The sequence below is a fragment of the Periplaneta americana genome, chromosome 3 (genome assembly GCF_040183065.1).
Source record: "Periplaneta americana isolate PAMFEO1 chromosome 3, P.americana_PAMFEO1_priV1, whole genome shotgun sequence".
Taxonomy (NCBI): domain Eukaryota; kingdom Metazoa; phylum Arthropoda; class Insecta; order Blattodea; family Blattidae; genus Periplaneta; species Periplaneta americana.
This window is the reverse complement of record NC_091119.1, coordinates 162,376,704-162,402,379: the sequence shown is the minus strand read 5'-3', so window position 1 is coordinate 162,402,379 and position 25,676 is coordinate 162,376,704. Positions and strand designations below refer to the sequence as shown.

General features: G+C 35.3%; 1 protein-coding gene across 1 annotated transcript; it reads right to left on the bottom strand.

Annotated features, from left to right (window-relative positions):
• Nucleotides 1-11,554: 11,554 nt before the first annotated feature.
• Nucleotides 11,555-13,606, bottom strand: LOC138697071 (uncharacterized). Its single transcript, XM_069822667.1, has 2 exons — nucleotides 13,451-13,606; nucleotides 11,555-13,339 (listed from the first exon to the last, which is right to left on the bottom strand). Exons 1-2 carry the CDS (start codon nucleotides 13,604-13,606, stop codon nucleotides 11,771-11,773), a joined length of 1,725 nt encoding a protein of 574 aa, XP_069678768.1. The 3' UTR covers nucleotides 11,555-11,770.
• Between the last annotated feature and the right edge of the window lie 12,070 nt (nucleotides 13,607-25,676).

Genomic DNA, 25,676 nt, shown 5'->3' with positions numbered 1-25,676 from the left:
TAGGAAGAAAAACAAATATTCAAAAGCTTCTTGTTAACAAGTATCAATAAGTTAAAACTAGAAGAAGCATTATTGTACTCAATATTGTGACCTAAATCATATTTGAGGAGCATGCCATCAAAGTTAGATACACCATTTTTTGCGATTTCGAGATATCGATTGTTTCTCATAGAATTTTATATTTTGAATGCGATTCTAGAATTGTTTAGGTTCAAAAACGGACAGAACTGAGCGAAAATAGCTCTTAATTATGCGCTTTAGAATCAAAATATAGACAACTCCACTGTGGTTTAGTTTCAAATTAGGACAATTCCTTCAATAGCCAATGAGAAGTCACATTCGTACCATCTTTTCCCATCACGCATCGCGAATCCAATATGGTTGATTGCTTATATAATCGGTTTGTGGATGAATAAGTACTGTTTTACGTAAATTTGCTTTGAAACTGAGTTAGAAGAGATTTAAATTCAAAAGTAGACAATTTCGCTTTAAATATGGCTTCGTTTGGGTTCAAAACAGACAACTCCACTTTAAATATGGCTTCATTTGGTTTCAAAAACAGATAACTCCATGACTTACTAATTTCAGAGATGGATGTTATGTTTTGTTTTATTTTAACGACGCTCGCAACTGCAGAGGTTATATCAGCGTCGCCGGATGTGCCGGAATTTTGTCCCGCAGGAGTTCTTTTACATGCCAGTAAATCTACTGACATGAGCCTGTCGCATTTAAGCACACTTAAATGCCATCGACCTGGCCCGGGATCGAACCCGCAACCTTGGGGTCAGAGATGGATAACTTCACTTTTTAAACTTAAATTGCGACCTGAATATTAATTTTAATCACATTTTGAGACTGAAAAAATGTTTCTATGACTCATGAGAATATTCTAAAAAAAAAAGGCTATATATGTATAACGGCTTCCAAGGATGTAGTTTTTCGCCTCTCCTGTAAAAAAAAGCAAAAGTTGAGTTGTCCAACTTTGATACCAAGCTCCTCATTTATATTATAATTAAACTGACAGTTTTATATTACAAACAAAAACAATTCCACCAAATGAATCCTGACTTCTTACCCCCAAAAATTGCTAAAAAATTTGTAGCGCCGAAGTGTACCGTATTTTTGTGATCAAGAGTTAGTCATCCTAGCGTGTTATCTTCCGCGGTGAAACTTCCAGAACCCATATTCTGTGAGATCCGGCGCAGAGAAATTCCAGGTCCATCACCTTCTTTCTTGGATCCTATTTTATAAGTAACATTTATTAAAACTTTCATGCAGTTATTTATAACATAACTTATGACATGTGCAGTTTCTGAATAACCTTAACGAAAACGGTTAAAATCTGTTAAGTTAACATTCTTATAGTTAAAAAAAAAAAAAAAAAGAAGTTGCGGTATATGTATAGAAGATGTTATTGGTGTGTTATAAAAACGAAAACTGAGATTTAGTGACAAAATTTGATTATTATTTGTTAACCATTCAAATATTTATACATTCTTCAGTAATTATTATTTTTATTCACTTTTTTAAAGTAATTAGTTCTTTGGTAGAAAAAAACGATCTAGACTTCATGTTGACTACTCCCTTCTTCTAGTGTTGTGGTCAAGAAATAAAAAAAACACTCCGGAAAAAGAGCTAAGGCAGAGACTAATAAAGTGCTTTGTGTGCAGTGTGGCATTGTATACGGCGGAAACATGAATTTTGAAATGTGGATATGGAGAAAGATGGAGTGTATGAAATGGACAGACAGAATAAGAAATGAAGCTGTACTGGAAAGAATGGGTGAAGGAAAAATAATGATAAAACTGATCACGAAGAGAAAAATGAATTGGCTGGGTCACTGGCTGAGAAAAAACTGTCTACTAAAGGATGCACTGGAACGAGAGAAACGTTCGGTACAGAAGAAGACATCAGATGATAGACATTAAGATGTATGGATCGAATGCGGAAACTTAGCTGAAGGCAGAAAAGAGGAATGATTGGAGAATGCTGGATTTGCAGTGAAAGACCTGCTCTTGGGTAGAAAAACTATGAATGAATTAATGAATTCAAAGCAATAATTGCGTTGATGTAGCATTTTTTAACGTGACTTACCCCGTCAGATATACGAATAATTTCAAGTCATATGATATGTAGGCCTATAACCGATAGTAAAAATCATCTTGATGGCGACACTAGTAGCCTACCCATTTATTCATAGTCTTCTGCCCAAGGACAGGTTCTTTACTGCAGACTCAGCAATCTCTAATCTTTCTCCCTTTCCTCCTTCTTCTTAGTCTCTTCGTTATGTATGTATGTATGTATGTATGTATGTATGTATGTATGTATGTATGTATGTATGTATGTATGTATGTATGTATGTATGTATGTATGTATGTATGTATGTATGTATGTATGTATGTACTGTCGGTGACTCAGGAGAAGACGAGAGCGGACTGAGGAGGAAGGGATGTGAACAGATAACGTAAGACAACACGAGCAATATTTGTACTCCAGTAAGCGGAAACATTAGGTCTCCTTCTGTTCAACTTAGCTTTAATTTCCATACGCATTGTTACTCATGTTTCCTGCACGAGTAATAACCTGGCTACTGGGATGCTTATCTGAGCGATGTTTATAATAATCAACAGCGATAGTCAAGAAGGTCACATTCTTTCCACTCGTCTTCTCCTGAGTAACGGACAGTATGTATGTATGTATGTATGTATAGCTCGCGCAAGGAACGATTACCGAAAAGCAATGTGGCGTTGCTGTCTGTTTTGACGTGTGTACAGTGTGTAGGCACGCCAAGGGGGCGAGAGGTACGGACCGATGGAAGTACTGTCTCTTCCAAGAATATGAACAAATGAGGACATCGCTGTTGAAATAAAGAACGTAGCAAGAGAAAAATTCGAAGCTAATTAAACGCGCAACATATGTTTACGAATGAAATAATAATACAGTGCGATACAAGACACGTATTCACATGCAATGGAACAAACTAAAGTCGTAATGTAACTATCCACAACGCAAGACTGATTCTATCGATGTCATTTCTCTTCCGACTGTATTTTTGAATGTCATTCAAGCTATCTCGTGACCTTACGTGTCGCCCACTCTTCCTCATCGCATTGTTTCATTCGCATTCCTTTCGTCGATATTCCCTGCTTGCGAGACCTGTATGTATGTATGTATGTATGTATGTATGTATGTATGTATGTATGTATGTATGTATGTATGTATGTATGTATGTATGTATGTATGTATGTGTGTGTGTATGTATGTATGTATGTATGTATGTATGTATGTATGTATGTATGTATGTATGTATGTATGTAATGTATGTATGTATGTAGGCCTATGCAAATATTGTATATGCGAATTTGTTTCAGAAAGACAGTAATAGGAATTTTTCTCATGAAAATCAATTCATTTAATCAAATTCTTACTTTGTATTTGATTTATAATCCAAAATCTGTTTCTAATGGAACATGTAAGTAAAAGTAGGCTATATTTACATTACAGTAGCCTATCACTAAAGGATTTAAAAAAACTGCAGTCCTTGTGTGAGGATACAAGACTCGGAAGTTGAACTGCAGAAGTCACTATTCAAGATGTGAAGAAGAGAAGACTAAGAGAAGGAAGTAAGCCTTCTGGGAAATCAGGGCGGCACGGACGGAGGGCTGTAAGTACGGCTGTATACGTCAACAAGCCGCCGAGCAGCAGCTCCGGACGAATCGCTCTGACGCGACAAATGACAGCCATTACCGCCTCCTAGCTCAGGTCGACTCGCGAGTAATCACCTGCAGCTTCTAATTTGTCAATGCAGTGCACGGCAACATTCAAGGATTTGCTGATTGCTTCCTATTTGTTCGACAGTTTGGTTACTTTCATGACTTTTGTCATGAGAGCCAGCCAGACCTACATCGGTCTCCGACACATTCTAGCGAGTTTGTGACTAGAAAAATCACTCGAAGTAGTGTTGTAAAGTTGCAGTAGGCTACCATAGAATGTGATTTTTGTATCTTTTAAAATTTAAAGTGTTCATAGTCATATTACGGATGACTGTACAAGACTCGTACGAAGGATCATGTGTAGGCCTACTTGAATCTGTAGATTAAATTTAAAACAGCATGTCTGTTAAGTCTGTTTAGGTGAAGGGTACTGTTGTCCAATAAATTCAGTGCTAATGAATTTGGATGGTTGTTTAAATGTTTCTGATAGGCGAGACACTAATTTTCTATTTCTTGTTTGACTGTTCGGATATGAAAGTCATGGTAGATGTATCTGCTGTTGATGTACCAAGGTTGTTCGTAGTGTCTTTGATTGAAATCGCTCCATTGCAGTAGCCTATACCTTAAAGCTGAATTCCACAATTATGTCCAAACAAGTTTTAGAATGGATTTGCAGAGGGTTAAATTACTTGCTGCTGATAGTTGTGATTTAGTCCGATTAACCAGTCTAATTTGCTGAATTTAAGATTTAGTTGTTTTCCTTTAGTCCAGATATGTCTATTCCAACTTAGCGATCTAGATGCATTCCTAAATATTTCACATCTTCAGTTTGAGGTATAATTTGATTGTTAATTTGTATAGGTGGATAGGAACTTCTTCGCAGTGTGAATGCAACGTGTGAATTTTGGTTTAATTGATCTTAACTTTCCATTTATTACGTATAAATAAATACACTCACTCACTCACTCACTCACTCACTCACTCACTCACTCACTCACTCACTCACTCACTCACTCACTCACTCACTCACTCACTCACTCACTCACTCACTCACTCACTCACTCACTCACTCACTCACTCACTCACTCACTCACTCACTCACTCACTCACTCACTCACTCACCCAGCCTCCCACCCACATTTATTTTACATTTCGCTCTTAAAGTGAAGGAGTACGGGTATTATATGCGAGGAGGTCTAATAAGTGAATAAATAAATAAATAAATAAATAGATAGATAGATAGATAGATAGATAGATAGATAGATAGATAGATAGATAGATAGATAGATAGATAGATAGATAGATAGATAGATAGATAGATAGATAGATAAATAGAACATAAATCTAGGACGAAGATACGGAGAAGGTCGTCCCCGATCATTCTTTAAAATAAAAAAACTCAATGTCTTTACACTTTGTAATAATAATAATAATAATAATAATAATAATAATAATAATAATAATAATAATAATAATAATAATAATAATAATTTATTTTAGCTGGCAGAGGTAAGTACAAGTTACAAAGATCACAATAAAATTGAATTAGTTGTGTATACTAAATAGTAAAATACTATGAACTATTAATTAAACAATGACATACAAAACTGTAGAGTTAAATTAAATTAATATATACAGAATTTTAATATAAGAAATTTTAATGAGAACAATTTATTGTGAAAATACAGCGTTATTAGGATGCATGTCTAAAGAACAAAGTTACCATGTAGTCTGTGACCGTTAAAGTCAATTTAATTAGAATGAATTGCTAAGGAAGTTATCCTTTAAGGCCTCCCCACACCAACGCGAAATATTCGCAGCCGTGGCGGCGACGAATATTTCGCGTATACAGCGGCAACGAAATTCGCACGTTACCCCACACCGACGCGAAATATTCGCAGCGCTGACGGAGACCAAATTCGAAATATTCGCAGAGCTGACGGAGACCAAATTTCGCGTATGCAGAGGAATATCATGTCATAGCTCCTATGATAGTCAATCAATGGCACTGTTATTTTTATGATTGACAGGTCAATGTCTGAGGAAAGCATGGAACAAATTTTGAAATCAAAATTGTTTTTAAAACACGGGGGGAAAAAAAAGATACTAATTTGGAAGTAATCTGTTCAAAATAGACATTTAGACCTTCAGAAGTGGTTAGAGGTAAACTTTTTTATTTTTCACGTTAGATGGGGGGTCAAAGCGAATGAAATGTTGAGAAAGAATGAAAATTACTTTTAAAAGTTGCCGCTATTCAAAATCTTTACTGGTTTTCAAGTTATGGCGAGTTAAAGAAAAGAGTAACTTATTTTTTACTTGGCGAAGAACTCAAGACAACCTCTTGTCTGCTAATACAGAAATCTTTGCTCTGATTTCAAATCCGCTTACAAAATACTTCCGTCGCTTAAATTGTTTTAATTATTCGTATGTGTTTTGAAATGTAATAATAAATATTAAAATACATGTAATTAAAATATATTTAATGCAATTAAAAATAAATGTAATCACAATATTAAAATAAATGTGGTTACAATATTAAAATAAATGTAACTGAAGTATTAGAATACATTTAATTAAATTATTAAAAGAAAAGAATCAAAATGGCGAACGATGATACCTAATATTTAGCCTTAGATGTTGTGCTTGCGGTTGTAAACTTTGTCAAAGAACTTAGAGCTCTGGAGGAGAGAACACACAGAAAAAAGAAAGAAGTGTGGGTGAGAAATTGGAGTCCACGTAGAAAAATACAAAAGTGCATCAGAAACAAGAAGTTAAAGATATCTAAAAAGATAAATTACCTATGAAACGAATATTCAGAGAATCCCTCATAACATGAATTACCATCCCAGGACATATAAATAATTGAAAATAGTGAAATGAAATAAAAGATCCTTTATTGGTAATATATATTTTATTCCTACTCAGAGAGATGACATTGGAAGATTCTCGGTCATTTAGCAATTTTCTAGGAATTGATGAGAGTACGTTCAACAAACTCCTAACACGATATAAATCATTTTAGTGCGTGAAATCAATACATTCACATTTGGAAACAATTATTATACTTTAATTGTCCTCGTTTCTATTATAATGTAATATAATATGTCTAAACCCCCTCAATAACATATTTTTCTTGTTTTTTTTTTCATCATTAGATACAAAAAGAAACCATACTGATTTTTATTAAACTTTTTAGCAAACTAATACTCCCTTGAATGTATAATGGCCACATTCACTAAAATGCGCTCTCAACGCAGAAAGTATCATAACATTCATATAGTATTTGCAGTTCTAAATATATGATCGTGCAAAAATAATTTACAATACACGTGTGTTAAGTGCGTAACAAAATCTCGAAAACAGAAGAGACTCTACTTCGTCTCGTCTTTTCTAACTTTTCTTTGATTCTGTTATAATGCGTCCTTCAAGAGAAGGAAGACAAGAGATGATGACAAGTCTAAAATTTGGGAGGGGTTTGTCCCACAAGAAGTGATATTCGCGTATAATTAATAAAATTATCCTGTTTATGTGGAAGTGTAAGTGTGAAGCAATATCTGCTAGGAGTAGATTTTTGCTAATTTTTTCGGCGATGTGTGAAATGGAGGGGGAAAGGAACTGGCCACCCTACTTCATTATCTCCTGGCCTAGTTGCCTCATAAATGGTGCTTTCTTGGTATCATTTGTGGTTCAGACTTTTCTTCGGAAAATTGACTAAACAACAATCCTATAATATTGTATTTAATATTTAAAAATTAATTGCAAGCCGGTTATTTTAACATTATGTAGACAAATATCGCATAATAAAATTAAAATATTATCTTAAGTCCAGAACATTGATTATTATTGATTGAGCTGTAGTGACACCAAACGCGAGTACTAACGTTAGGAGATACAGCGCGAATCCGTAAGGTTTAATGAAAACAGTTAATAGGCCTATTTATGTTTATTGAAACAACTCTTCTGTACTAGCTAATACAAAAGTTCCTTGAGTATTTCATACGAATAAAACATGAATGAGATTAGTTTTGACAAAAAATTGCTATTAAATATAGGCTTATATGTTTGCTTTTAAGAATGAAACCTTTCCTAAACTAAGAAAATTATTAACTTTGAACTATTAAACCTTAGTAAGATGCTAAATGACGCAAAGTTCATATAGGTAGGTTCTCTAGAAATATATTTCTGTACTAAGCAATGCTATGATATTCTGAAGGACTGATAAAAGTCAACAAAGATGCGAATATGAAATCATTCCTTATAGACAGGCCGTATGTAGGCTAGAATTTTTCTCTTAAGATATGTTAAAGATGTGAATAACTTACCACTTTCATTTAATTCCATTTGGATTGCATCTCATATTACCCTTTTTCCTTACTTACTTGTAATCCTCTAGAATAAATCGTATAAAGCCGATGTTTCCTTACAATTTCTCATAGAATACTAAAAAAATTCGCGGCGGCAGCGAAAAAAACCGCGCAGGCGGCGAATCTAAATTTCAACGCTGCAGATTCGCAGACGTCCGGCGATACTTTCGCGTTGGTGTGGGCACACCCATATACCGCAATGTACACTGAGGCAGTGGTAACTTTGCGAAGCGAAACATTCGCCACCGGTGCGAATATTTCGCGTCGGTGTGGGGAGGCCTTTAGCTATTTTAGAAGTATTTATTGTCTTGCAGCCCCTAATACTCTGTGACAAGGAATTCCATTGTCGTGAAGCGGAGATTGTAAAAGATGAGGAGTAACAATATGTTCTATGAAGGGGTATACTTAGCGTGCCACAGATAAGTGATCTGGTATTGATATTGTAGTTGGAGTATAGATAAGAGAAACGAGACGAAAGATATAATAATAATAATAATAATAATAATAATAATAATAATAATAATAATAATAATAATAATAATAATAATAATAATAATAAAAATAATTTATTTTAGCTGGCAGAGTTAACGTGATGAGGTGCGCAGAATTCAAAAGAGTAAAGATAAAGAATGTAAAATTCTACGTTCGACTCAGAGTCACGAAAGACCTAGCCTATACTGGGTGTTCATTTCAAAGTGTGTCATGACGTCACTGTTGTTGGGTCACCGATTTGAAGCGAGTTTCAGCTTATATGCTAGAGAAGTTGCCTATTATTTAAGGCGTTCTTCAATATGAACTTGAGAACGTGTACGGTATAGCTTGAACGTCGTAGCAACAGATGGCGGTCTGTACGGTCTGTGTGCTACCATAACCTCTTTCGAACTGTGTTTTGCGCCGGCAAGTCGTACGCAGGGTATTCGTTATCATCGGTTGCGTACGGTAACATTCCACAACACAAATCAAATGCTCCGTGTCCATGTTGACCGTCGAAGTTAAGGTCAACAAATACGTAAGTAATCGTCTTAACCCTCTCCCCATATCCCAATAGTACGTATTTCAAAACAGTTCACATTCCTGCCACTACAGGCGTTACCGTACGTATCGGCACGTATTCTTCAGAATGAACGCCGTACTCGCTAGGCAACTTCTCTGCCTCATAGGTTATACATCTCTGCGGAAGTGTAGGAAGATTGAATTGTCTAGGCTCATCGGCTAGCCACATGACGACATACAGCGAGCCATGACACATTTTGAACTGAACACCCAGTATAATACTATAGTCTACGCCAGGCATGTCAAAACCCTGCACATTGTGCAGTCGCGCACATTGTGCAACTGTCTCTGTGCGATGTGCACTCTCTATTCCTCTACCTGGAGGGAGTGAATCGCCTTGGAGGGGAACGCGCTAGGGCTATACAATACCTGCAGCAGATTTTGTTTCAGTAACACAGTTTCAGTACGAGTGCCGATTTGGCTGTCTGTGAATGAGTTATGATAAATAAAGTGAGGAGTTCACAGATAACGGAGAAGAGAAATTACGAATCATGTAACATAATTATTACAATGTTTTCCTCAGCCAACAACAATAATAATTATTTTAAAATGAAAGGCTTTCATCAGCCTATGTCGAGGTAATAGTGTTGTGAGGTGACAATTTAGATCAGATTAGTAAAGTTCTCAAAATATGATATTGACAGCGCTTATTTCTTAATCAGTACTCTCACGGCAAAACGAACTTGACAATGGCGTTGTTTTGGAGTCTGTACTAACACAGCCATCAAAGGTTAGACGACTTAGACTTTCATTTCATAAACTGGTAAGTGATGAGAATATAGTGAGGAATACATGTGAGGCTCTTGAGGTTGTAAGGAGAGAAGAAAACAACTATTTGCAAGGCGGAACAATTTTCTGGAAAAATATATAATGGCAAATTTTCCATCTCACGTCACAATATAAATTCAATATAATTATATTAATAAATCTTTAAATCTGACATAAAGAGAATATCGTCGCTTCACAGTTTGTGAACTACACTTTTAATTTCTTTAAGTAACGCTCCCAACTTTTCGATACTTGTTCTCAATGTTTTCAAATAAACTATATGTGAATTTAAATTCTAAGCTTAATTTATATTTATTAATATTAATATTAATTTATATTGACATACAGCAAAGAAATGATTTCAGTGTAAAAACTTCACAATGTCCTACTGCATGTAATTAATTGGGAGTATAATATTTTCTTCAATATTTGTGCACCAATGGTCACAGTCAATAATAATAATGCTTGGCGAACAATGAAAGAGTAGGATCTATTACTTTAAAATAATTAGTACCTATTACGTAAAATGAAATACTTGTTCGTTTCTTGTTGTTTCGAAATTACTGCATTTTTTTTTTCTTCAAATACTGTATAAAATCATATTAATAAATTATACTTTACAAACCACTAGATACTTTGTGAAGTATAACTGAGTAAGCCTAAAGTTTCTTCTATTACAATCGTCAAATATAGACACTGATAATAACTGTGTTTTTTTCGTTCTGCTAACTATGTTTATAATGTCCAAATGTCTATTTAATCCAACCCTAGAAACGCAGAATAGATTATTGTACACTCCTCCAGCTAAGAACGGGTAAGAGCAACGCTTGATTGATGCAACCTGCACAGATCGACGATCCGCGCACATAACTGCACATTTAGGCGCAATTCACACAGAGAAGACGCAGACAGGACATGGCTCGGACGTCGGGCGGAGACATGACGTGAGCGAAGCATACTGAAGAGTCAAAAACCCTTGCGACACTTGCGCGTCGCACAGCTTTCGTAATGTCTTTTTCAGACGATGAGGATGCCTTGGCTCTCATACAAATTGGTAATATAAAAAAAAAAAAAACAGATAAGATTTTGTGTGCACTCTTAGTGGTTGAAAAAAGGAAAAATGTATGTCATATATTATTTATTTAATTTATTTTATTTGGCCTGGGTTCGAATCCCGGTCGGGGCAAATTACCTGGTTGAGTTTTTTTCCGGGGTTTTCCCTCAACCCAATACGAGCAAATGTTGGGTAATTTTTGGTGCTGGACCTCGGACTCATTTCACAGGCATTATTACCTTCATATCATTCAGACGCTAAATAACCTGAGATGTCGATACAGAGTCGTAAAGTAATCCAAAAAATTATTTTTATTTGTTTCACTTATTTATTTATGCATGTTTATTTATTTATTTATGTATGCATGTATTTACTTATTCATTCATTTATGCATTTATTTATGCACTTATTTATGCATGCGTTTATTTATTTTTTTATTCTGATAGAGTTAAGGCCATGAGACCTTCTCTTGCACACTACCAGAAGTGAAATACAGTATAGGGTAAGACTGCCTAAGAGTACGCACTTTCGATTTATCATTAGATTTTGTGAACCAAAATACACGTTTTAGCAGCAAAATGTATGTAATCTGTTCCTTGTCTTATTAGGCCAGGAGTAACGAATCAATTTTTCAATTGCAACACACCTCTCCATTCTAGGTTGGTTTTACTAAAATGTTGAAAATGCGTACTCTTGGGCAAACGTCGTCCTAAGAGTACGCACTTGACTTGCCCAAGAGTACGCATTTTCTATTAAGAGTGAAAACATTGATTGTAAGTGTGAAATTAATATTTATTTATGATTCCACACAAATGCTTTTACTTACACAGTTCACATACATAAGTTTTTGCTCGACGGTTGATTCCAGCACATTCGGTATGGGCCCAGAGTCGACATTTCTGACATTGAATCCAATTTTCTCTATATTTTGATCCAGAATATAGACTATTGCAGTAAATGCAGGCTGGGTCGTCATCATCGTCGTCGTCAATGTCCTCCATTTCATCATTTTCGTCTTCTGTAGGGAAACTCAGCTTCTTCGCTGCCTTCCTCTTTGGTCTTTTGCTTACAGTAGCACAATCCTCAAGAGACTTCTTGAATGGGGAGGAAGTCATAATGGCTGAAGATTTCGACCTATTGCCCCTCTTCTTCTCTCTGCGTCCCTTTGGGCTGGGAAGGAGGTCTTTTGGTGACACATTAGATCCACTTGGATGATTTTTCCCTTCCCCCAGATTATTTGCAGTTTGAAGCGGAGATTCCTCATTATTCTGCCCAACACTTGATGGCCCCGCCTCATTTTCCAAGTTGACTTCTTCAGAAGGCTCCTGTACCTCTCTGTCAGTCACTGATGAAGGCATGAAGTCATCATCTTTAAAAGCTGAGGGATCTTGAGGGAAAATCCCCGTAACTTGGAATGACTTGACTGCTATCTGAATTGAAGCAGTTTTAGAGTAGGCTTTTTCAAAAATCTCACCCACTTGGTAGATTGTTATAGGACGACCTGGGTGATTCGTAACCCACCGGTCACATTCCTCGGACAGTGACTTCTTCAATGGCCCAAAGAAAGACACGTCGAGTGGCTGCAATTTATGGCTAGCATGTGGTGGCAAAGACAACAAAATTATGCCTTTCTCCCGACAATATTCAATTGCAGCCAAGCTACAGTGAGATATATGGTTGTCCAATATCAACAACTTCTTTTTCTGCTGGGATGGAACCACATGTTTTCTGAAATGCTCTAGCCAGGTCATAAAGAGCTCAGAATTTATAAAGCCCGAATCAGATACCATTCCCAAAGTATCTGGTGGTGTTCTGTCACAAAATTCGGGCTTGTATCTCTTTCTTGGAAATATAAGAGCAGGTGGAACATAATACCCTGCTGCACTCACACAGCATACTGCAGTTACAGACACCCCACGTTCTTGAGAGACAACTTTAGACACTACTCGTTTTCCTCTAGGAGAAATAATCTTTGGGAGTTTATTTGGAACAGTTGGCACACTTGTCTCATCCATGTTGAAAATGTCACTGGCTGAAAGGGCAGGGTTTTCGTCGAACACCTTTTTCAGATTTTCGTGAAATCTGTCGAACTGAACTGGATTAAACCCAATGGCTCTTCCCAATGAACACTTCTCTGGTTGTCGTAATGTTAATGAGTGCCTCTTACAGAAGTTTCTGACCCATTTCTCACCAGCCATTTTCTTATTTTTATTAAATGGATGGGCAATTTTATTTTGCGTAGCGTACTGGAAAACAACAGTCATCAATTGTTTTCGTGTTATTCCATAGAATTTGCTATCTAAAGTCTTTATGCGCGCTACAAGGGCTTCCTCTTCTTCCTTGGAAAATGTTGACTTAAATCTGCCCAGTGAAGATGGTACTGTCCCCTGAAATTATGAATAATTTGTTACCTAAGCCTGTCATTACTATACTAATATTAAGAGTAATAATTTTATTAATATTGTTGTTAATTAACAGACATACACAAGTCAACTCACTGCTTTTAGTCTCTTCCGCAGCGTTGCTTCATGTACACCCACAAATTTGGCTGCAGCTCTCACACTACTGCCTGAAGCAATTCTTTCTTGAGCTGTCATAAGTTGTTCACGAGTGAACAACTGCCTATCCGTTTTTCGTTGATAATTAGATGACATAATGCCTAAAAACGAAGAAACTCCTTTATAAACACAAGATTATTTAAAGCGTCCCAAGAGTACGCACTTACGAAAACAACTGCGTACTCTTGGGACATCGCACTACCTTCCACTTAAAACACTGTTGAATCAAAACGACTATAGTAATTAAATATATGCACCTCTGAACAAATAGTTTATACTCATACACAGAGTATATGACACTTATATATTCAAAAATTAACAATTACATGCAAATATTGATCTGTCTCTTTAAGTGAAATATAATAATGGCATATTTGTCACACAAAAAAAAAAATAGCGTACCTTCTATCACAGCAACAAAATCTCTACTGACGCTTGCTGGTGCATTGGTTAGCCTGCGACTCGCATCCCCTGTGCTTCGTAGCTCCTGCAATCTACTGGATAAAATGTGAACCTCAATGCGTACTCTTAGGAAGTGAGTACTCTTAGGCAGTCTTCCCCTACATTGAAACAATAAAACGTAGTAATATTTAAATATAAAATCGTTATCATGCAAATTAAGGAGCTTACATACTGTTTAAAAAAATATTGACGAAACATGATACATAATTATTTACAATTTATATCCTATTGTCACTTTATAATAGGCGTAAATGACAATTTATACAAACACATAGAATAACCTATTAAATTCGGCTTACACTCACAAATCAAGTCCATGTAAACGTATGTAATTTTAATTCTTAATTTAAACTGATTAACTGTTCGGCAATCCCTGACATGACGAGGTAAGGAGTTCCATAGGAGACAAACTGACACGGTGAAAGAGGATGAATAGAAAGAGGTACGGTGACCAGGAATAGATAATAAAGTCTGATGTTGATTTCGCAAAATTGTAAGACATTCAAAGCGAGTTCTCAGATATTTTGGAGTAGAAGCTGTGATGAAAGAATTGAACATGTATCCCGACCTTTTCCAGAATTTTTATATAATGTCCCACCAATGTTTCTATACCATATTAACGGTTAGCGCTTCTGGGTGCGAAACCAAGTGGCCCGGGTTCGATTCCGGTCGGTGCAATTTACCTGGTTGAGGTTTTTTCCGGAGTTTTCCCTCAACCCAATATGAGCAAATGCTGGGTAACTTTCGGTGCTGGACCCTGGACTCATTTCACCAGTATTATCACCTTCATCTCATTCAGACGCTAAATAACATAAGATGTTAATAAAGCGTCGTAAAATAACCTACTAAAATAAAAAAAATTAAATATACCATATTACAACATCTCTTCGCAAATTGAATTTCAAATTCAAAATCGTAGCGAATTTTCTTTTACAATCAGACGCCACGTGTCGCTTTGAAGGGCCATTCGTGACTCGAAAGAGGCGAAGCTCTGACTTCGAAGTGGCGTGCCCCCATCCCGCTCTCTCTGTGTGCATTGATACATTATTTTGTTTACATGGGAGAGACTCGAAAAGTCATCATGTCTCCGCCCCATGTCCGAGCCACGTCTTCTCTGTGTGAATTGCGCCAAGAGTCTGATTTCTGACATGCCTGGTCTACGCAAATCCTACTTTGCATTTGATGTCAAATCTTGAAGAATAACACTTGTAACAATAAAACAAGTAGGTTATCCATTTCTTCAATTCCCTAACGATATGTAACTATATCCACATGTTAGATACGGTGAAAAGACCCAAAGATCTCACGTTGCGTTTAATGTCGTGGAGGTCTTAAATCACAATTTTGTTTGAAGCAGTTACGCGCTAGCATGAGCACGATACTGAAAACGTGGCGTAAATATATTTATATAGTTTCCATATTAAATTTTATCTGGAGCAGTAATTAGTCCTTGCCCAGTGGATGCATAAAAAAAGAACGGCAAACAGCCTGCAGCAAAGAGAGTCAACAATTGCTGCTCCCTCTCCTCCCGCCGCCGCGCCGATGTACACTCGGCGTTGATTTGCACACCCAACAACGCGAAAATTGGCTAATCAGAATAAAGGTATGTGGACTCACTGATTTATATCCAATTTTTACTAATTTACAATGTAGCCGAGTTGCGTTCAGGTATAAATCGTGTTCATATACATATAAACAAAAATCCCCCATAGGCTACCTGTACGTGTTGTGCAGATAATTGGTGGAAGTGGGGTGGAGGGCAGGTGTTAGGAGCGGGGGTGAGGGGAGATACAAGTGGTAACGTATGGTCCATGTGGGAATTAGCCTTCTGGGAAATAGGGACGAGTTCGTATTGTTTTTCTTTTTGATCGAAATAATGTATACAGGCACATAGCTCTCTAAATTAAATTGGAAAATTAAGTTGGTTTTCAACTCATAAGCTTGAAAATTATATGTTCGCTGATAACGTAAAATTATGTCTGTTTTTTTTTCTTGCGCCAACAGTGTAATTGGTTACACTGTCGAGATTAATTGGGAAGCGAGTTGCAATTTCTGAAAGCGATTAAGTTGTGGATTACGTAATCAAATCGCGAAACACGGATATCAAGCATGTAAATGTTTTCTATACGCCATGAGAATATGAAAACAACGGGCCTCGCGTCTAACAGGATTACGACATGCCAAATTACTTTAAGTGTCAGGTGACATATTAGTAATTTCAGAAGATATATAATTCAATACAGAACTAAGCAATTTGAATCAACTGCATGAATTTTACATTATCTCCTGTTCCTGCTTCGTAAATTAGACGTAGGATAATTATTGAAGCGATATATTTGTTATTCTTCTTTTATATTTTGTAACCAGACTACAATAGTATAGTACGATACAAGATTGGGAAGTACTTTTTTTTTTTACAAAATCGAGGAAAAGTTTGAAAAACGAGCATATTTTTAAAATTACAAATACAATATACACTATTTTGCATTGAACATTTAGAACAATATTATTCCAAACCTTCGCAAAACAATACTGTAATGGTAACTAAGTAACAATAAGTATACTGTAATGGGTCTATTTCAGTAAAGTTTTATATTATGAAGAATGGTTTCCCTAGCAACAAGTTTCTGTGTGGGAATTCCAACTTTCAAGGCCTAACTACAATAGCTGTAAATACAACAAAAAACATGATGGTGCAAAAATATTTCTTTAAGGGGAAGGACCTGCAAGAAATATCTTTTCTCGTATTATTTTAAGTAGAGCCTCTATTTTCCTAACATAGTTTCATATCAATGTATGAAGCCTTTTAAATACAACATTTTCACTTTTGCCCTTCTTGGTACAGTCACAGATATACAGTAGCTAAAAAATGTAAAAAAAATAAATGCAATATTATAAAGAAAATGATATATCTGCTCTCAAGAGTAAAACAGAACCACAAATCTTACCTTAAATGAAAGCTAAAAGACTGCTAATCAATTTTGTTTGATGATTTTTAGAAATTCTATTTTTTATATTTTTATTTATATTACGTTGTATTTTTATGAAGAGAAATAAAAACTTTTTTAAGTTATTCTTTAATTTGCAATTTTACAATTTCCTCTTATAGAATTATTCATGTGTAATGTGAGAATATGCCCTGAAAATTTTATTCAATTATCTCTATAATTGTCTGAGATATTACATATCAAATGTTGAAAAATGTAAAATAAACGAACTCCTTATATTCAAGAGGACTGGAGCGCAGCGGCTAATTAAAAATGGCGTAAAAGCAATTATTTTCTTCCTAACGACCTTGAAATTTCACTCAAATGAAGTCACTACTATGAAGTATTTTTAGGCTAAAAATAAAAAAAATAAATGTTAATTTTAATACATATTTGGTCATTTCTGTAAGTCCTCACTCTTAAAAAACATAAAACTACAGCGTGTCTTTAAAATAAAAATTGAACTGCGAAGACTGAGAAAATTCTTATTGTGTTTGCTACATAATATTCACAAAAACTACCTGCTTTAAAAAAGTGTCAGGGAAAATGGTCATGTAAATTAAGCATAAATCATTCTTCTAATAGACAATATTAGCTGTTTCCACCCAAACTCAGTGTTGTTTTACAATCAGTAGAGTTTGATGAAAAAATGAATTTTATGACACGACTAAGTTATATTTATCTACGATTGGCAACAGTGACTATTACCTTCGCCATCTATTCATAGAAGTAATAACTAAAGAATCCACACTTACACCAACAAATTATCGATCATTATCGATTAGTAGGGTCAGATATCTAGAATGTCAGTGTACAAACAAATGACTAAAGTAGGACTGAGGGCTATCCATAACTCTTTTTAAAATAAAAGGATGGAAATCAATGGTCAATGGTAAAAGGTGGTATAAAAATACAAGGAAATAAAATTGTAAAGACTGTGAGTATGCTGGCGACCAGATTATTATTGCAAAATCTGAAGATGTACTACTCGTACAAACCGCAGCTATTCAGCTGCATGAAATTACCATGAAATGCTATTAAATATTTATTTTCATTCAATCATAGTTTTCTGCCAAAGGCCAGTTCTCTCACTGCAAACCTAGCATTCTGAAATATTTCCCAGGCTTCCAAAGCTCGTCAAAATCCCTGCAACTTGACATGAATAATAGGCTATGCGAAGATACATTGTCGAAATTAGTCAAAGCATTTGTTCTATTATTATGCACTCAATACACACAATGGAAACTTCATTTTCAAATTTCCTTCATTACCACGAATTGCTCCTTTGAAACACATGTAAAATAAAATAAAAATTTAGATGTATTCCTCCGAGATTCGAACTATAAACATCGACATGTTTGACTGAAACAATATTCCAGGAAGGAAAGAAAAAGAGAGGATGACCCACGTATGTACAGTGGACTCTCCTAAGATCGACTGAACAGAATTGAAAGCTCAGTCCAATAAGGGTAGTGGGTGTGGCAGGTGAAATGAATACAAATTCTTATTGGTTATCCATCAACGAATACAGTACTATACTTGCATTTCCTGAGACTTGTGTATGCGCTTTTAGTACCGTAGTGGGTTTCGACAGTTCCGTCTCACAAACGGCACAATTCTCAAATAGAAAAAGAAGAGTTCATTAATTTAAGGTATGTATTAACGTTTGAAATGGCGTTTTTATGACTAAAATTTTCTTTGTAATAATGTTAGCTGCAAAATCCTAGTACAGAGCATTGTACGCATAAACAGCAATAACTCAGTGAAAGAAATTTCAAAATTGAGTAATTTTTAGAAAATATATGGCATTTTGAAGAAATAGAATAATTTTTAATTAATACATTTTTTTAAGGAATCAAAAAGTGAAATAGAAGTTTCTGATATATGGTTATGTTAGTCTACTTTCATATGTTGTCTGATAAATATCTTAAAAAGGTTGGTTAAAAAATGTAGATTTTCCTCCAAAACGTTAATACATACCTTAAAATCAGTGATTAAATATGGATGTCCTAATCAATAAAATGTTCTGTTTTCCTTTAACAAAAGTATCACTACAAGACTCAGAACCAAATGCTATTCAAATGGCAAACCCATTTCTTAGTGCCCGTATCGGGGCGTGCATAATTCTCCTATGTAAGTAGTTGAACTATAGGATGTCGAACTTGTTTCCTGTCGAAATTAAGAGCTTCCACTGTACACCGAAGTTCAAAGATATCTGACCTACAACTTTATGATTATGTAAGTGAGCTTTCTAATCACGGGATAGGTCAGAACCAAAGATTATAACAAATTGACAAACTTTCAAATAGTTCCGTTAATTCTCAATAAGTGATAGGCCCTACGTTTCTCCAGGAAACTTAATACGTGGAATGTAGAAATATTTTAAGTCAATATAATAACATGAATATAACGTTTAGCTATGGCACTATTTACAGTTTTTAAATATACGTATTGTATCAGAGTTTGAAGGACATCAGTACGCGACTGTAGGCTACTACGCATATAGCAGGGACTCATAATCTGTCAGTTACCTGTTTCGAATCTGTTTTACATTCAATCTTTGTAAAGACTGCATGGTTTGTGTATGGAAAGGGACCACGAATTCCTAAGACTAATCATCAACATGTGCGTGTATTTTGTGTTGATGCCTTCCAAATTTGTTATGACGCCTTTAACGATAGTTTCAGTTCTTTTCGATTTAGAGAAGTGGTATCAACCGGGGGTACGCAAACATATGCCTGGGGATACGTAACATTTTCGAAGATATATACACTGAATGATCAGGGCCAGATTCAGGGTTAGCCAGAGGAGATCTGGACGTAAGGTCGTGCAATTTTGGAGCGTTATATTCTCTTCCTTCTTTTCTTTTATAACAACGAACAGAGTAACAAGATTTAATTTTTAATTTCAGAAAAAATATTTCTTTTCAAAACAAATATATATTATTTTCTGGTTGTAGTATTCTTTACTTCATATCTTGCAGCTGTGCTCATTACGATGATAATATTATTGTGATCCTATAATCAAGAGTCTATGGCGAGTCCTCGGCATCACTTCATTTCACCCCTTTGATTTGATTACCTGGTTGGGTTTTTCCGAGGTTTTCCCCAACCAAAAGGCAAATGCCGGGTAATCTTTTGGCGAATCCTCGGATCTCACCTCATCTCACTACATCTCGCCAAAATATTGTAAAAAATTGTAGAAAATTGTAAAAATTGTAGAAAATTACTAAATTGTAAAACTGTAAAAATTGTAAAATATTGTAAAAATTTGTAAAAATTGTAATTGTAATATTGTAAAATTTTGACTTGTTCCACATCTTAAAGCTTCATTGCTCATATAAGATCTATGGAATATAATGAATGAATGAATGAATGAATTAGTGCCATTTCCCTACCTGCTTGTAAATAATCAAATGGCGCCTGCAAAATCTCAAGTCACAGTTTTTAAAAATGCTTTTTAGAAATTGAGAGAGATTTTAATTATGTTTTATTTAACGACGTTCGCAACTGCCGAGGTTATATCAGCGTCGCCGGTGTGCCGAGATTTTGTCCCACAGGAATTTTTTTAAGCTGGGCGCACATTTATCTAGCAAAATTGCTTTAAGCAGAAACGTTTTTGCTTAAAGCATAAACGTATGATGTTACCAAAAACAATTTTGTTTTCCCAAAAAGTATTTTACTTTAAAACGTTTTTGCTGGAAACAAAAACGTTTGTTTTTTTTTTGAGAACATTAGAATCATGGCAGTCTTGCAATGGCGGTGGAGGATGATGTGGTTGTAGCACAGTCTACTATATTCAGTCACGAAGCTTGAGTTTTGAGGGTGCTAGAAACAATAGACTGTGACGGTTCTATTTTGCATTGCCTGTAATGAGGCGATATTAGCGATCCTAGTGGTGAGCAACTATCTAATGTTTGCATATTTACTACGTATTGAGCTTCGCGACTGTATATACTAGACTGTGGTTTTAGTGTTATGGCACAGGATGGACTCGGGTTGAAATTCACTATGTTTGTCGGGTTCTGACCGGACTCGGGCTTTAAAGAAACGAAAAAATGTTTTTTTCGAGAATTATGTACTGATTAAAAAATATTACGAAGATTTTAATGCATGCACGATTAGATGTCCACTCGGAACACCTGGCAGTCTGGTGTTTAAGTACAGAGAATGGAAATAAAATTGTTGGAAAATTTGGATATCTTTCCTATCTACACTACCGGTAGCTTGTTTCCATAAACTGTTTTTATCACACTTCAATATAAAATCTGGAACGTGCATTTCGTCTACTAGCCTATACTGTACATCTCAAGGCACTCCATAAAATCTTATGTTGTGTTTCTCGTCTCCAAAAATTACTTGTATTTCATGGAAAGAAGCTTGTCTTTGACTCTCACCATTTGTAACAAAACAGCAGAACTTCGGGGCGCGCTCGTAACAAATTTTTGGGAGGTTTATGTATCAAAGGAGAAAAAAAAGTAGTATGATTGATAGCCGTCAATTTCTTTTAATTTTTCGACCGAATTTATGAGTATATTACATAATAGCATACATAAATGTTTGTGTTATGTACAAGCGTGTAAACATACAGAAATAAATTTCAAATTAAAAAAAAAGAACAGTAAAAGGGGATTTGAGGAAATCCCTATGATTGCGTAAACGTTTATACAATAATTAGAGTAGTGGAATTAGGATAAACGGATACAATTTACTGTAAGATTTAAATAATAATGAAGGACACAGGGGGGAAAAACTTAATAAAGTTCAAAATGATCGATTTTCTGATTTAGATGTCATCCAATAACTCAGGTAGTGCAAATTTGTGTAGTTTGACTATTTAGAATAACAATTCACTAATCCAAAGAAATGTGAAGAATGATAACCCAAAATGTAATGGATCTTAAAACTTTTAACTTGCTTTCCTGTAAAAACAGTAAATCTTGAATTATCAGGTTTTCTCCCTGCACTCTTCATTTGTGTAATAAACGGAAAGAAATAAGCTATGAATAACAATCAATCCACCACCACCACCATCAATAATAATAATAATAATAATAATAATAATAATAATAATAATAATAATACATTAAACCAAAATGTACTATTAAGAGAATAAGTGAAGAACTGTTTTAGAGCAACAGACAATTAACAAATAACTTGTATTGTGTGTGTGTGTGTGTGTGTATAATCTTTTCGTTGTAAAAATAATCCTACAGCAAACAATGGCATTTGACTGAAGAGATGCTTGATTGGCCGCAGATTGGCGCCAGAGATTCTCAGTAAGTGTTTCCGCCTACTGTTGTACATTCTGTTTCATGTTAAACATTTCCCGTTACTCGTCAAAGTAGACCTAACCTCACTACTATGCATTGGTTTGCTTAGGAAACTGTTACTTTATAATTAATTAATTGGATTCATCTCAACTTATTATACACATTCAACACTATTTCTTTCTCTCTACTTTTGAAAGGGTTTCCAGGCTTATGTTTAGTAACCGCACACACCGAGGATGCAGAAGCCATGTTATCACGTGTTTACGAGAACAAACTCAAGTGGGGTCAACGTATTACAAGAACAAACTACATTGGTATTAACTTACTCTCAGTATTCATCCGCTTTCAAAATAAATAACACAATATAAAAGTAGCTTTTCTTTTACATAGCGTTTTAGATACGAGTGAAGTTGTATGTTTCGTCGTATTTAATAACTAGAATTCAATTTTTATTTTCAAATAATACGAGGTTATGATTTCCAAATACGGAACTATATTTTCCTGCGTCGTGTTAGTGTTTCGACTGGAAGCCAATCACGGGTATGACAGCCACGTGCTTGTGTTTACATTAGGATTTTTCTTATAGAGAAAAGATATAGACTTACTGTATATAACACGTAATAATATCCGTAAATATTGTTGTTATTTTATCTATCTGTAATTCCAAGCTTGTATTAACTTTCTGTCGTTACGCATGTGTTGTTCACGCGTCTGTTCCACTTTCATGTGAAAGCATATTCAAATAACATTTTTAAAAATATATTAAAAACTTCTCCTCTCTGCAATGGATTATAATGAACTTTTCCAAATAGGCTATGTATACTGTATACGCCGACTCTCCTTGTGTATATAAATGAACTAGTTCATATTATCATTTTATTGGATATGACGTAAGCATTTCCATGGCAACTTTATTCGAATTTTCGTTCCATAATATTCTTTAATTTTTTCAATTAGTGTAGGTTAAATACAGACGTTACGAGTAAAAAATAATTTCGTTATACACATGCTTAAATACTGCTTGTTATAATCAGACCGCGGATTTTGGATCTCTATACTGAACGTTAGGTGTACGTCAGATGCAGGGAGGTCATTGAACTAATTGCTACACTTCCTCCGTAAGCCAATGGATGTGACGTCTGTGTAGGGACCGAAAATCCGCTGTTATAACTTATAACTAGAGAGCGGAATTTAGGCAAAAACCTATTTTTTTGTTGATACATACAGGCTTGAGATTTAATATTTACATTTGTCATGGAAATATAGGTATAAATAAAGGGGTTTTATAGTGCCTAAAATGCATTTCGACTTTAGTGCCTATTTTTAAGGTTTTTTAAACTTTTTGTATCTTTTTCGTAACTTTTTACAGTTTTTCTTAACATCCTGTACTGTTTACATTCCAAGACGGATAACATGAACAACACAATAGAGAAGTACCTCCGGGCCACTCCTTCTCATTCTTACAATCTTTCAATCCTAAAATTCCAACTTTCAGACGACCTGAGTAGCGTAGTCGGAATAGCTCTGGCCTTCTGTGCTCGAGGTTGCGGTTTCGATCCCGGCTCAGGTCAATGGGATTTAAGTGTGCTTAAATGCGACAGGCTCATGTCAGTAGATTTACTCGCATGTAAGAGAACTCCTGTGGGACAAATTATTATTATTATTATTATTATTATTATTATTATTATTATTATTATTATTATTATTATTATTATTATTATACAATCTTCCTCTGTCTGTCACCAATTTAACACAAACTCGCTGGGTTGTACCCGAATAAGCATTCTTTAATATTCCAAGACAGATAACAACCCCTTATTTTTTCTCACTATTTGCAAGTTCAGCAGTGAGCGATACAATAGCCCCAATAGGTGCTGATCATCTACTGTGAAGCAAACTATGGAAATGTGATCGGTGAATGAAAAACACTAATTTAAAGACAGAATGTCTTCATTTTGTGTATGTACCCTTGTAAAATGAGAAATGTGTGGAAGTTTCTTTTAATCCAAGAATTTTGCATTAAATAAATGTTGAATTTATAGTAGTGACATTCTTTAACAAACAAAAAAAGCCTATTTTTTATTTAATAGAGCCTAATAAAGGAGTTTAAGAGCATATTTTAGACGCCTAAAATGCCACGTTTTACAGCCTAAAATTCCGCTCTCTACTTATAACTTGTAAATAACTCCCTAAATTTTTCCCTTTATGACTTTTGGGTATTCTCTCACTTCTCAAAAGTGAGACTTTTTAAATATCATATTAAGTAAAAAAAATTGGGTCTACTTTCCTGAAAATTTACATTAAAGTTAAAGCTAAGAATCAATAATTATAGAATTAATACAGAATCTTGAGATAGCTGCATATGAATGGGAAACATGCATATGTTTCACTTTTCGATGAAAGCGAGTTGTTTTATTTGAGACCCTCAGCGCACAAATATGGCCCAACCCACAAAATATGAACATCGAGTTTATTAATTTAAAGAGCTCCTCATATTGTTTTCTTCAAAGTGTAAATCAGCCTAATCGTCATTCTCAATTTTTCCATGACAATAGAGCACAATTTTCGTTTTGTGTATCGCATTTCACGCACTATTACAAAGAGGTAAAGTGGAAATATAATTTTGTGGGTTTGGTCATTTGTGTGCTGAGCACCTCAGTTAGGATACAGCTTATATTCGACAACTTTAGAAACGTTCATGTTTCTTAGCTGAATTACAAATAAAATGAGATCCTAATTAAAAAACGTTATTCGTAAACGCAATTTCAATTGTGTGACGTCATAATATAAGTACTTTAAAATAACAGCATTTATGTAATTGAAACTGCTTAATATTTACATCCATTCCATCCCGGGTAGTAGAATGGGCCCAACCGAGCGGCCTGCGTGCGATGGCACTTCCAGTCCTTGCCCTCCCGTAAGGGGAACTACGAGGCGCATCCAGAAAGTAAGTTTCCCTATTTAAAAAAAAAGAACACACACTTTCAGGAAAACATTTATTGGCAACAGGTACAGCAATGTTTCAGCTATTTTTCAACATAGCCACCATCAGAATTGAGATACTTGTCGTATCGTGGGATCAACTTTTGTATCCCTCTGTCGTAGAACTCTGCCGCCTGTGAATGGAACCAGCGTTTGACAGACGTCTTCAGCTCTTCATCATTGCCAAAACGCTCACCGGAGGACAGGAATTTCTTGAGGTGCAAGAAAACATGAAAATCGCTGGGAGCAAGATCAGGACTGTAGGGTGGATGATCAAACAACTCCCAGCCAAATTCCGTCAAAACAGCTGCTGTGCGCCGAGCCGTATGTGGACGAGCATTGTCATGGAGGACCACAACACCTGCAGCAGGCCTAAGCATTCCACGCCTCTTGTTTTGAATGGCACGTCGCAATTTTCGCAATGTTTCACAGTAACGGCCAGCGGCTAGCGTTCACTGTTTCA